The sequence below is a fragment of the Alosa alosa genome, chromosome 10 (assembly GCF_017589495.1).
Source record: "Alosa alosa isolate M-15738 ecotype Scorff River chromosome 10, AALO_Geno_1.1, whole genome shotgun sequence".
Taxonomy (NCBI): domain Eukaryota; kingdom Metazoa; phylum Chordata; class Actinopteri; order Clupeiformes; family Clupeidae; genus Alosa; species Alosa alosa.
Window position 1 is genome coordinate 29,942,929 of NC_063198.1, and position 13,321 is coordinate 29,956,249.

Genomic DNA, 13,321 nt, shown 5'->3' on the forward strand with positions numbered 1-13,321 from the left:
AAGTATTTTATTGCATTTTATAATGCCATTGTCAATAATTAGTACAGATTACATGCAACTAACTCTACTGTACAGGTTTTTTATTGTCTGCGTGGACAGACACAAGAAGATTCCGGTTACAAATACACAGATATAGAGGTTTATACAGCATGAAGAAGATCGGCAGTGACTGTCAAAAACATGGCCGTCCCGAGGTGGAAGAAACAGAAAAACAAAAGTGAATGGCAAGTTGCCTTTTTTGGGTCTTTTTTTTGTTATTTTTTTCTCTCTGTAACACATCTCAAAACCACCACCTTTTTTTCTCCCCCGAGTCTCTTTTAAAAGATAACAATTGAACAGAAAGAGGTAAACGCTAAAACAGGAACTAAAGCAGAGCAGAAGAGTTTGGCGTCGCTGCTGGAAATGTACGCACACATTCGTAAGGAACGCCCAGAGTACCGGGCGCCGCTGTACAGTGGTGGCTTCGTGCACCGTTGGCCCAGATGCCAGGCTGGGCGCTAGGCACACACCCAGCACAAGGGGGCGCTGATGCACAGGGGCCCCCTCTCGGCCGCCCGTCACAGGGATGGTGGCGCTATGAGCCAGCCGACTAAGGGCCGGGGGAGCCGAGAGCCTCTGCTAGGACTAGGCTAACGCTAATGCTAACGCTAAGAGTGGTACGCGAGAGTGGAGCACATGGCAGCGCCGAGACGATTCCCATTCACCTTTGACCTTTTTTTTATTGGTTTGGTTACAAGTTGTGGGAGAACAAATGGCCCCCATACAACACCCTTTGGTGGGCAAAGATGATGAAACAGCCCCCCCACAACACCCTTTGGTGGGCAAAGATGATGAAATTCATTTCTGCAAGACTGCAAATAAAACAAATAATGATAATAAAAAAAATAAAAGCAAAAACATCAACAAGGAAAAAAAAAAAAACTCATTTGGTATGCCGCTGAGAGAAATACGCTTTGCAAACACTTAATGACAAAAAGAAATAACAAACACAATCTATTCAATAGTGTTTCTATAAAGCCTTTGTATCCTCTGTCAATTGGAGAGGGCAAGTAGAGTCTTTAGTCTTAAGTCTAGAGGGAAATCAACGACGCGCTCTCCTTCTCTCTCTCCATTCCTCCCTCCCTCTGGCCTTCCCTCTCTCTCATGCTCTGAGGATATCTGTGGGGGAACAGACAATCAGCGTAGCGACAGAGGACACGCTGAAGTTTATAAAGCAGAGATCACAGCTCTCCCCCCCCCATTCTAATGACGGCTCTCTTAACCTGCCGCTCGGGAGGACGTGGAGCCTGCGTTTACATCCGTTACTGCGGCAACTCGGGAGACGCACCCCGACGACCACTGCCCTGCCTGGCAACGCATCCGGATGTGATGGGTCAGCACAGGAATGGTTCAGTTTAAAGGGAATCTATACACACATTGGACCTAACTGGACCAACAAAACATCTTTAGAATTTTGCTCTGTCTTTAAAGCAGGAGAGGGCTACATATCTTTAATCTTTTTTTTATTCTTCTTTTTTTTTTTTTTTTGAGGTTTTGGTCCTGTGTCTGAGAAAAATCCCTCTGAGGTATCGATACACAACGAGTTCAACTTTTTAGTTTGTTTTCTTTCTTCTTTTTTGTTTTCCTTAAAAATGCATAAATGCGGTACAGAGACAAAATGTATCAAAATAGACCTAGCTAAGATAAATATACAAACAGGTGTGTTATCTAAACCGCTTACTAACTTTTATTTCTTTTTCTTTTTTAGAGATAATACATTTAAAAAATCATCGTCCCAGACGTTTTATGAAGATAAAGAAACAAAGAAAAAACCTATTGAACCATGAGACTGGCAGCACTTATGATAAATACAGAGACTTCAGCAGAAGCAGTACAGTATAGGAGCGCAAAGCTTTACAATAGCTAAACAGGTGCAGAACAAAATAAGAACCCAAAACAATTCAAAAGGAAAATCAAGAGACCAAAAGAGAAAGAAAAATGCCCTTCAGAGCGAAGCCGAGCTGCAGTATACAAAAACACATCAGAACAAGTTTGTAGGAGTAACACAAGTGTTCTGGCGATCGCTAATACCATCAACGCATGTCAATCTACATCTTATAAAACAGCTCTGTGTACAGGTGTACCTTAAAGCACATCAAAGATCATTTAGTGGATGCAGCAGTTCCTCCTTACTGGATCAGGAGCAGTGGAATTCCTCTTACATATGCACCATCATCGTTATAATCATCATCTTTAGAGTTATCATCAGCGGTAGTATTGATATTATTATTGTTATTGTTATTATTATTATTATTATTATGTTCACACACTGACGCTTGCAGCAATAGGGCCCAAGCTCTGGGTTCTCTTTGGATAGTTTGGTTGGCATACGGAGCTCTCCAGCCTGGCTTGTGTGTGTGTGTGTGTGTGTGTGTGTGTGTGTATGTGTGTCTTCACCTTCGGCCCGACACACTGCTACACACTGCGTGCCCTCCTCACTTCCAAAAGGTAAAATGACTTTCTTTGTGTGTGTGCCAGAGATGGTGTGTGTGTGTCTGTGTGTTTTATCTTTTTTCCCCACAGCCATCACAAAAGCCATACGTTGCATTAATTGGAAACCTCGGCCATTTAGGAGGCGGTGGGCGCCTGGCTAATGCCTTCTTCTTGTCATCACTTTTGACACTGCCCCATTGAGTATATGCAAATGACCCGCCACCTCGGTGGCTCTCATTGGCTTAAAGCAGGCCCCGGCCATTATGATGCGTACCCAATTAGAACGCACAATTAAGCCTGTGCTCCCAGTAGCCTGTGAAGAGACTCTATGCTAATAGAACACTTAAAGATGGAGAATATGCAATTTGGAATAGACCTTTTAAATATGTTGACCACTTAAAATGCCGGGCGCTCGCTGCTGAACCTCAGCATTTTTAGGGTTTTATTTTTCTGGAGAGGTAGTCGTCTTTTCTGAACATCACGCGGGCCACCTGCTAGTCCGCCTCCACTCACGGTCCGTTAATGCAGCGCGGCTACGCATGCCTTCTCACTTCTCTTTGAAGTGACGCTTAACTAGGATTTGGTTTTTTTTTTTGTTTTACTAGGAGGAATGAACACAAAAACACTACTGCTAGAACACTGGAGTTTCTCTTTCTCTCTCTTATGAGTTTAACATTTTGTGAACCATTTTCAAAAGGAGGTAGCGTGATCTTTTTTTTTTTTTTTTTTGGTTTTCTGTTGTGTTTTTTCAAGACGTCCCAGGTGTTGGTACTTTTACTTAAATATCTTGTCTGGGTGCATCCTGCCGCGAGTAAACAGAAGAAAGATTGAGGGACACCGTCAGTCATTTTGGAACAACGTCTCCTCCTTGATCAAAAATGGTTTGAAGTGCAAAGAGTTGAGCGCTGAGGTGGTTTGAAAAAAAAAATGTTCCTGCAAAATGCTTCTCTCCCACTAGCGTGAGCGCATTACAATGTGTGTCAATCATTCTTCCCCCTTCCATCCCCCAACACACACACAGGCCTACAACAAGCGCTCTGTTCACTGAATGTTCAAATAAGCATTTGAAATGTTTTTTTTTTTTTTTTTTTATCAGCGACTTAGATGCCGACTTCAAACACACATACACATGTTTCTACTAGCGCAAAACGAAATGACGAGGTTAAATACTGTCTTTTTGATCCTAGGAAAAACTTGTTCTTTATTTTTGGTACTGGTGGAATTACTGAGTCTGTTCAAATCAGTCGATATGTTGTAAATAAACATGGTAAATAAACCTGGTGAATAAACATCCCTTCATGAGCGATGCAGCTGAGATCGGGTTATGCTGGCTTCAGGTGTCCCACCAACGTAGAATACAGTCCTTCTTTATTTGATTTTTTTCTTCAAGTGCCTTATGATAGTAAATTTATTTGCAATCTTTGACGATGAGGCTCAAAGTGTTCTGAACACCTTCACTGCCTGAGCTGAGAGAGGAGTTTTAAGTGCTTTTTTATTTTATCTTTAGTTACGGAACTGCAGGATGCCTGATAATACTGTATTTTTGGCCTGGCACCATCCAAGAATGTGTGTCTGTGTCTGTGTGTGTGTTTCTCTGGTGAAAGTATTTTCCAACAGTGTCTAAGCAACCAAATTATCTTTTGTATTTTACACTTTGGTATTTGGAATGCTCTGGTACTGTAAGGAGTGAAAGAATGGTATTAAATTGTAAAAGTTATGAAAAGAGCAATCAATCATGCTATGAATCTTTGTTGTTTTGGCCAGTCATTTTGGAGGAAAATTATAATAATTAATTTCATCATAAAAATACAAAAAAGGAAGGGTTTTTGGTTCTCTACACGTTTCTTTGGTAACCTGTAACGAAAGCATAAATGGGGAAAATATAAACAAACAAGAAAATAAACTGCTAAATTTTGGTATGGCACTGCTGATAGAATGGTATATGCTTTTGCGTATTGATCAAAAACAAAAAGAAATCTCACATGCTATTTGGACACATCCCAACATACACAGTGAACAGCAAACAGCTTTTTCTAACATCTACTCATGATGCCCCAGGAGTGATGCTGAGAGTGGGTCCTTGTTGCTCATCCACACGCAGAGATCTCCATTTTAACACTGGCTAGAGTAGGGAACAGATGGAGACTCTCTGGCATGAGGTATTTGAACCAAAAAAAAAAGAAAATAAAAGCGGAACTTTCCCTGGTCCTTTAGATGGCGCTCTAGAGCTCCGTCTGTGCTGGAACCAGAAGCTCAACTGAGTTGAAGTTTATGTTCAGTGAATGCCACATCCCGCCGTGTGTGTGTGTGTGTGTGTGTGTGTGTGTGTGTGTGTGTGTGTGTGTGTGTGTGTGTGTGTGTGTGTTTGGGGGTGGGGGGATGTCAATCTATTCCCAGCTCAGAGATATGGAATGGTAAAAAAAAAAAAAACACAACTTGCAACTGACTGCAAACTGTTACTAAATTACATAGCAAAATCCAAAATGTTGATCCTTGGTCATCATTGACCAGTGAGGCAAATAAAAGTATCACCAACAACAAGAATAACAACAGGAGCAGAAAGGCTGCTGCACATGTGTGATGGAGTGAGCAGTGCAGACGGTTTTGTGTGTTGTGTGTGTGTGTGTGTGTGTGTGTGTGTGTGTGTGTGTGAGTGCGGAGGGGCAGGGGGCATGAGGGGGGCATGAGGGGGGCAGGTGGAAACCCCCCAATCACCCCAAAAGTTCCTGTTCCTCCACCGGCGTTTTATTCTCCTTTATGTATTTATTTGCGTGTGTGTTCTTCCCCTTTATGTATTTATTTGCGTGTGTGTTCTTCCCCTTTATGTATTTATTTGTGTGTGTGTTCTCTTTGTCCTTTTCTCTCTAACAAAAGAAGGGTGATGGACACACACACACACACAACATTCTTGCTGCTTCTTGGAGCGTGTTGATCCCTCAGAAATAGAAACTGACAGGGGGCTTCTTTCCTTTCTTTTCTTTCTCTCTCTCTCTCTCTCTCTCTCTCAATCTCTGGGGCGAACAGTCTGCCTGGTCTCCAAGGCTAACGTTGCCCCAACCCTGCCCACACTGATCTCAGAAAAACACACACACACACGGAATACTGGGGTCCTCAGGCAGACGAGGAGGTGGCGGTCAGAGTCCTGCTCGAGTCCTGGTTTGTTGCAAAACAAGACCCTCGTGTGGCTGATGACTGTCCTGGCATCACTCACTTTCCCCTCGTCACGAGGCCCCCTGTCTGAGCGTCCCTCGTTTACATCTCCACTGTCCTTCCTTTATGTCCAAAAGCAAAAGCAGTGTTTGGAGGCAAAAAAAAAAAAAAAAAAAAAAGAACAAAAATACCACTTAAAAGAAAACAAAAAACAGAGTTAGATCTCTTAGGGACTTACAAAAAATGGCAACCTTATGTGTTGCCTAGCAAACACTCACACACCTGTATGTATATTGAACTTTTTCTGGTTCCAAAGCAACACCGGCACCGAACAACAACTTAACAACTACACTCCCTCTGGATACCATGACAACCGTCTCTGTGACTCCACCTGGATACTGAAACTATGGAACTGTGGTGGACAATAGCTTCTGTTGGGCAATCCAGGGTGGGGGTGGGGGGTGTTTACACTTACAGAATGAAGGGCAGGGGGCAGTTCTAACATGGGGGCATAAAGTGAAATGGCTGTTCTGTCATTTTTGCATTCATGAGCAGGTAAGGTCTAACCCTGTTTTGGTTTTATTTGATGTTGTTGGTTTTTTTCTTTTTTTTCTCCTCCTCACTTGTTTGTGGTCATTTCATTATCCCTCCTCCTCCTCCTCCTCCTCCTCCTCTTCCTCTAAGGGTCAGCAGCGGTGCCCGGTAGGCCCCGCCCCCTCTCCGGGCGTGGACCAATCCTACTCCAGCTCCTCGGGGGGCATCTCCTCCTCCAGATCGCGCTCGTCGGCGGGCAGGCTCAGGTTCTGGGACACACTGGCCATCAGGGACACCGGCCGGCTATCCTCCTCCAGCTCAGCAGGCTCCTCTTTCACATGCACCTGGTGGCTGAAACACACACACACACACACACGTTAGATAGTGATCACACTACACACAACTCAGAAACTAACATCTCATGAACTTGGTGTCGGAAACACGCATGCACACCCACATGCACGAACACACACATCAGATAACACACAAACTACAAATATCACACACTACATGTATATCACACTAAACACACAACACACACACACACACACACACACACACACACACACTAAATGCAACAAAGATACTGGTATGTCAAATATCTTAAATATCAAAGATACTGGTATGATCTGGTATCTCTCACACTCACTCACACACACACACACACACACACACTGACCCGTACTGCTGTGGGGACAGGCCAGGGCTGCAGCTGCCGTTGCTGTTGACCTGTTCCACGGTGCTACTGACGTCATCGTGGCCAACGTGCAGCATGTTGAGGCTCCCGCCACCGCCACTGGTGTTGACCAGAGACGGGCTGTTGAGCAGGCTCAGACTGCTCTCCGCAAGCGCCGCCTACACACACACACACACACAGATGAGCATGGTAAAATACCTACACATGTACACACATGTACACAATGCACGCCAGCATGCACAAACAAGGTGTCGCTGGTATTCACCATTGTGGAGCTGTTGAACAGGCTCAAACTGCTTTCTGTAAGCGCTGCCTAGATACACACATACACATACACATGGGTACAAGTTAATCCCACGTACACACACACACACACACACACACACACACACGCACACACAATATGACATGAAACTCAGAGAATCAAAAGTCAAAGGCAGGGAGAAAGCAGGAGATTGAAACATTAAATATCAGTTCAGGGTAAAGAGGGAACGGATGGATGGTGGATGGTTTGGGTACAGGGAGAGTGTGGGAGTGTGTGTGTGTGTGTGTGTGTGTGTGTGTGTGTGTGTGTGTGTGTGTGTGTGTGACATTGAAACATTAAATATCAGTTCAGGGTAAAGAGGGAACGGATGGATGGTATGTTAGGAGACGCAGGATATGTGTTGGGGGGAGGTGTGTGTGTGTGTGTGTGTGTGTGTGTGTGTGTGTAAAGAGGAAACTCTTTGGGGTCTGGCATGTGTGTGTGTGAGAGTGTGTTTGTGTGTCTGGATGTGCCAAACATTTCCCACCTGAAAGGTGGCCGAGTGGCTCCTGTTTAACATGTGAGTGTATGTGTCGATCTGACAGAGAGCACTGGAGTGACCAAACACTCCACACGAGCAGGGCTGCCCGCTCTCAGGGCCGGGCCCAGCGGGCACCGGTAAGATGGCAGCGTGGCGTGGAGAGGGCCGGAGAGGGACAGGGGCACCGCAGTGGGCAGACACGAGTAGTCGTGAGTAGGACGGGCCATCGGGTCGCCGTTCAGCGCCACACACTCAGAACCCCCACGGACCGCTCAGCACCACACACTCAGAACCCCCACGGACCGAGACCTAAACTCCGCAGAGGCCCAATCTTTCCAGACTTTTGACCAAAATTACCCAGCATGCACTTGGCCCACTGCTCTATGGTCGACGTGAAGTGGAGGGAACGCAAAGAAGAGTGGAGACGACAGACTGTGTGTGTGTGTGTGTGTGTGTGTGTGTATGTGTGTGTATGTGTGTGTGTATGTGTGTATGTGTGTGCGTGTGTCGGGGGAGGTGTGTGTGTGTGTGTGTGTGTGTGTGTATATGTGTGTGTATGTGTGTGTGTGTGTGCAAATGAAGTATGTAAAAATTCTTTGTTTTCTTCATCTTTATCTAAAATGTTTTTCTTCCTTCTTCACACCTGCTTTAAGCTGAGACTGACAGGGGTCATGAAGCTATGGGTTGATAACTTTGGAGTGTATGTGAATGTGTGTGTGTGTGTGTGTGTGTGTGTGTGCGTATTTGTGTGTGTGTCTGGCTGGCTGCCTCAGGCAGATGTGGCTGCGAGGGGCAGGTAATTAAAGGTGTTTATGAGTGCATAAAGACACACAGCCATGAGATACAGAAGACTGCAGGCTACACACACGTCTGATCATGCAGAGGAAAGGTTGGGGAAAGCTGTGAGGATTCATAAGTGTTAAAGACACAGAAACAACCTACACACATACTATTCCATTAAAAGTGTGTGTACATGCTAGTTATACTTATGAGTGAGTGTGTGTGAGTGACTCTGGTGTGCATGTGTGAAGCAAATGTACAATTTGGATCATTGCAGCATTATTTTAGCCATAATATTGCAACACGTTTCTGCTTCTTTAAAACGTCTTCTCCACAGCAGACGGGAGTTTAGTTGAGTTGTCCTCTTGGTGTCCACAACTAAACTGCCTTCACTAGCGTCTGGCTGCAGTACCTGCTGCTCTGCCACTAGGGGGCTCCTGCTCCTCACGTTTGCCCTCTGTGCTGCCTGTTCTCTCCCTCCATCTTCTCTCCGTTTTTTATCTTCTCATTTCCCTCTCTCCTCTCCCTGTCTCATCTCCCTCTCTCTTCTCTTTTCTTCCCACCTCCTCTCCTCTTCTCCTCTCTTCCTTTCTTCTCCTCTCTTCCCATCTCCTCTCTGGAATGTCTCGCTCCAATCAGCCACGGATCGCTGCACTTCTACAGCTGCCTCAACACTTGCAGCTACCAAGTGAAGACGGACACGGACACACACACACACACACACAGAGCTAAAAAACACTTTCTCTCTCTCTCTCTCTCTCTCTCTCTGTGTGTTTGTGTCTGCTTTTTGTCCATTTCTCTGTAAGGTCAGACAGGGTTAAAGGGAACTACATTTTGTGTTCTTTTTTTCTAAAAAATAAATAAATAAAACTGAAATGTTCTCAGTGTTTGAAGGGCACAGTTATGTTTCTTCTCTCTCTCGCCTCTCTCACACACACACACAGACACACACACACACACTCCTAATAGCATGTGTACCCTGCATGCTGGGCATTATAAACTCAAAACTGTACATTCCTCTTTCGGTGTTGGAAGTGAAGTGGAGGGTTTGGGTACAGGGAGAGAGAAAGTGTGTGTGTGTGTGTGTGTGTGTGTGTGTGTGTGTGTGTGTGGCAGGAAGTGAAAAGTGAAAGGCATGGCTGTGTGTCTGTGTGTGTGTCTGTCTCTGTGTGTGTGTGTGTGTGTGGGGATGGGGGCAGGAAGTGAAAGGCATGGCTAGGAGAGAAACACAAACGTTCTGAGGTACTGACATTTCACGGCTGAAGGAAAACGTGCCGAGATCAGTTCTGGTCAGTTTCTCTGCACTAGAAACCCCTTTCTCTCTCTATCTCTCCCTCTCTCTCACACACACACAGACGAGGAGGAGTGGAACTGAGAATTTTATGGGCATCCCATGCCAACGCAAATGACCGTAAAACGCTGAAATGTGGGGACTCGCCGAAGACGGAGGGGAAAAAAAGAGGAATGGCTGAGAGTGCCACACACACACACACACACACACGCCTGAACCCTGGAGGAACTGCTCATTGTTCACCCTAGGTCAAATAAGGGTTAATTGCAACAGATGTGCTGCCTGAAATATGAAGGCTATTGGGCAAGAGACAGAGCGTGAGTGTGATTGTGTGTGTGTGTGTGTGTGTGTGTGTGTCATAAACTGACACCTTCTATAAATTCAGCCATAACAGATATGAATTCGATCGGAAAAACTAAAACTAACATGACTGAAAAATGAAAAAAGCTTCACACACTTAACATTTCCATCAGTGTATTATGTGCAAGGGACAGACAAGACAGAGGCAGGCTTTCCAGAAATCTCTCTAACTGAACACACACACAGCTTTGTAATTACACTCTGTAGAGCACCAGCTTGTGTGTGTGTGTGTGTGTGTGTGTGTGTGTGTGTGTGTGCGTGCGTGTACGCATGTGTGTATCATGCCTGCATCTCTTTCTCTCATCTACAGTGGGGCTCCTCTAAGGCCGAAGGTTGAAGGGGTAGGCATGTAATTAGTGGTTTGAATGCTGCTGTGGTGGTGGTCACTACTCTGCTCTGCCTCTGTGTGTGTGTGTCCCTATGTGGACAGTGTCCTGGCCAAGATGCGGCCTTATTATAAGGTGGCCTGAGGCCTATAATCTGTGTTCCTGATGTGACGCTGAAGAGCAGTACAAATGGATCAGGCTGGGCCCATCCACATCTGTGTGTTATCTCTACACAACACACACACAGTTACTTTAACACACACACATCAATTGGAAATAAATATAAAGGACTTTTATAAATTCACTTTTAGTTGTTTGTTCAGTTAAAATTGAATAAAATAAATCTCTGTGACCCAAAGAAAGAGTTAGAAAAAGGTCTGAAAAGTAGAGGGAGTGTGTGTGTGTGTGTGTGTGCGCGCTTGAGTGAGCAGGCTGGTAGCTGGGGATGGTGGCACTGCATGTTTGCCTTTGTAGCGAGTAGCTTGTTTGTGTGTGTGTGTGTTTGTAGAGAGCCGCTTGTTTGTGTGTGGCCTTTTCTGCATGGTTGCCTCGATTTCCATAGCGATGGCACGCAGAGTCGGGGGGGGGCAGAGTAGACTGGGGCACTGTCTGTGTGTGTGTACGTGTGTGTGTGTGTGTGTGTGTGTGTGTGTGTGTGTGTGTGTGTGTGTGTAGCACAGTGTGAGGTAGGGGATTGTGTGAACTGATCCTTGTTTAGCTGGGTTGTTTAGCTTGTCTGTCTGTCTCTGTCTTTTGTGTGTGTGTGTGTGTGTGTGTGTGTGCGTGCCACTGTGACTCCAGTGTCGTCAGCAGAGATGGATGAGTGTAAAGCTGACAGTGGGTGACAGACAGAGACGCTGAGATGCAGAGAAAAAGGGAAAGACACACACACACACACACACACACACACACACACACACACACACACACACACACACACACACAAACACAGGACAGCAAAAGGAAGATACGAAGAACCACACAAAAAGCAAAACACCACAAATCTCAATCCATCAACCATGAACAAAAAACACATCTTCTCACACACACACACACACACACACACACACACAGTGTCGATTCTGCATATGAGGCAGAGGAGAGGGCCGCTATGACACTGCAGCTTTAAGAGAGATTTTTCTGGGACAGAGACTAATTTTATGCAATGACCTTAATTGACAAATACTTGATGCTATAAATCATCAGAGTGCCTTTGAACGTGAGTCTGTGAGTGAGCGTGTGTGTGTGTGTGTGTGTGTGTGTGTGTGTGTGTGTGTGTGTGTGTGTGTGTGTGCCCACGCACAGGCGAATCTGAAAGCGTATCATGGGAAGAGAGTGAGTGGGAGGTTTGGGAATGTGCTAATTATAACAGGAAATTGATAGCAGTGCCCTTGTGCTTTTGATCCAGCCTTCATTTCTTTATTTCAGCCATGCCGTGTGTGTGTGTGTGTGTGTGTGTGTGTGTGTATGAGCCACTGTGCTTTGAGGGCATCACTCACCTGGTAGCTGGCATTGAGGGATCCGAAACCGAGCCCAGAAATCATGTTCTTCACCAGTGTAGGGCTTCTGCAAAACACACACACACAGGGAAAATGAGAAGAGAACCAAAACATTACAAAATGTGCACATCGTACATTAATTAATTATCACTTATTTCCAATACAATTAATTTGAGAGTTCAAAGAGATTTTTTTAAACAAAGTTGTTGCAGTGCTTTAAAACATTCAGGCCTGCCAATACCCCTAGCTACTCAGACACCAGACGCGCACAAACACACACACACACACACACACACACACACACACACACACACAAAAACACACACTGTGGCTACACAAACATATGTTCTGCCTGTCAGGTCTGTAAACACAGGCATTCTCTTGGCCCAGAGCAGACACACACACACACACACACACACACACACACTTGGCTCAATTTCCCATTTGTTTCCAGTCAGTGAGCTGTGGGGCTGAAATCTGGCGAGCAGGCCGTCGCCGTGGTAATTTGCCGTGGTCGTCGTGGCAGCGCTTGAAAAGGCGTGTAACATCTGTTTGTACAAATGCAAGCAAGCAAGCGCTGACACACAACACTAAACGCTGTGGACACGGCAGGACAAACACAGAGTGTGGCGTCTGACCCAACACACACACACACACACACACACACACACACACACACCCTTAGTGCATTCCACTCAGATAGCAATGTGGATGTGTGAAAGACAGACTGAAATATGCCCCCACAAGTCTCACTCGCACATATAGAAACATTGAGTACACACACAAACACACTAATGCACACACACTTCTGTGCCACTCTGTGTGTGTGTGTGTGTGTGTGTGTGTGTTGCGGACCCCGGTACACGTACCCGGTCATCTTTGGTGGTCTCCTCTTTTGGTATTCCACTTCATCCACGGTCCACACGGCTCCTTTAACATTCTCCACGCGCACAAAACACTTATGCAGACTCAGGTTGTGGCGCACGGCATTCTGAATGAGAGAGGGAGGGAGGGAGAGAGAGAGAGCGAGGGAGGGGGGGTTGGTGGGGGTTCATTTTAACAGATTAGCAAAATGATCTTTGTGATGAGTGGAGAGACAGATGTGCAGCTTAAGAACAATGAGCTGCAATGAGGGCCCATTCTTAACCACCATTACAATACAGGCACCACCACCAGCGCTCAACTAATTACAAGGACTAAGGATGAAGGAGGAGAGGAGACAGAACACAGAGCAGGGAGGAGGAGAGGAGAGGAGGAGGAAAGGAGAGGAGGAGGAGAGGAGAGGAGGGGAGGAGGAGGAGGAGAGAAGAGGAGACAGAACACAGAGTGGGGAGGAGAGGAGAGGAGGAGGAGGAGAGGAGGAGGAAAGGAGGAGGAGGAGAGGAGAGAAGAGGAGACAGAACACAGAGTGGGGAGGAGGAGGAGGA

General features: G+C 45.7%; 1 protein-coding gene across 15 annotated transcripts in view; it reads right to left on the minus strand.

Annotated features, from left to right (window-relative positions):
- Nucleotides 1–5,441: 5,441 nt before the first annotated feature.
- The window catches only part of foxp4 (forkhead box P4), a 149,886-nt gene continuing 142,006 nt past the window's right edge, over nucleotides 5,442–13,321 (minus strand). For 12 of the 15 annotated variants that reach the window (XM_048254885.1, XM_048254887.1, XM_048254883.1 and 9 more), the window contains 5 exons: nucleotides 12,764–12,885; nucleotides 11,895–11,961; nucleotides 7,119–7,166; nucleotides 6,836–7,011; nucleotides 5,442–6,507 (listed from right to left, as the gene is read on the minus strand). In XM_048254885.1, coding sequence (XP_048110842.1) covers nucleotides 6,360–6,507; nucleotides 6,836–7,011; nucleotides 7,119–7,166; nucleotides 11,895–11,961; nucleotides 12,764–12,885 — 561 coding nt within the window. In that variant the 3' untranslated portion in view covers nucleotides 5,442–6,359. The remainder of the gene's footprint in view (nucleotides 6,508–6,835; nucleotides 7,012–7,118; nucleotides 7,167–11,894; nucleotides 11,962–12,763; nucleotides 12,886–13,321) is intronic. The other 3 variants (XM_048254896.1, XM_048254886.1, XM_048254895.1) reach the window with 1 other exon arrangement.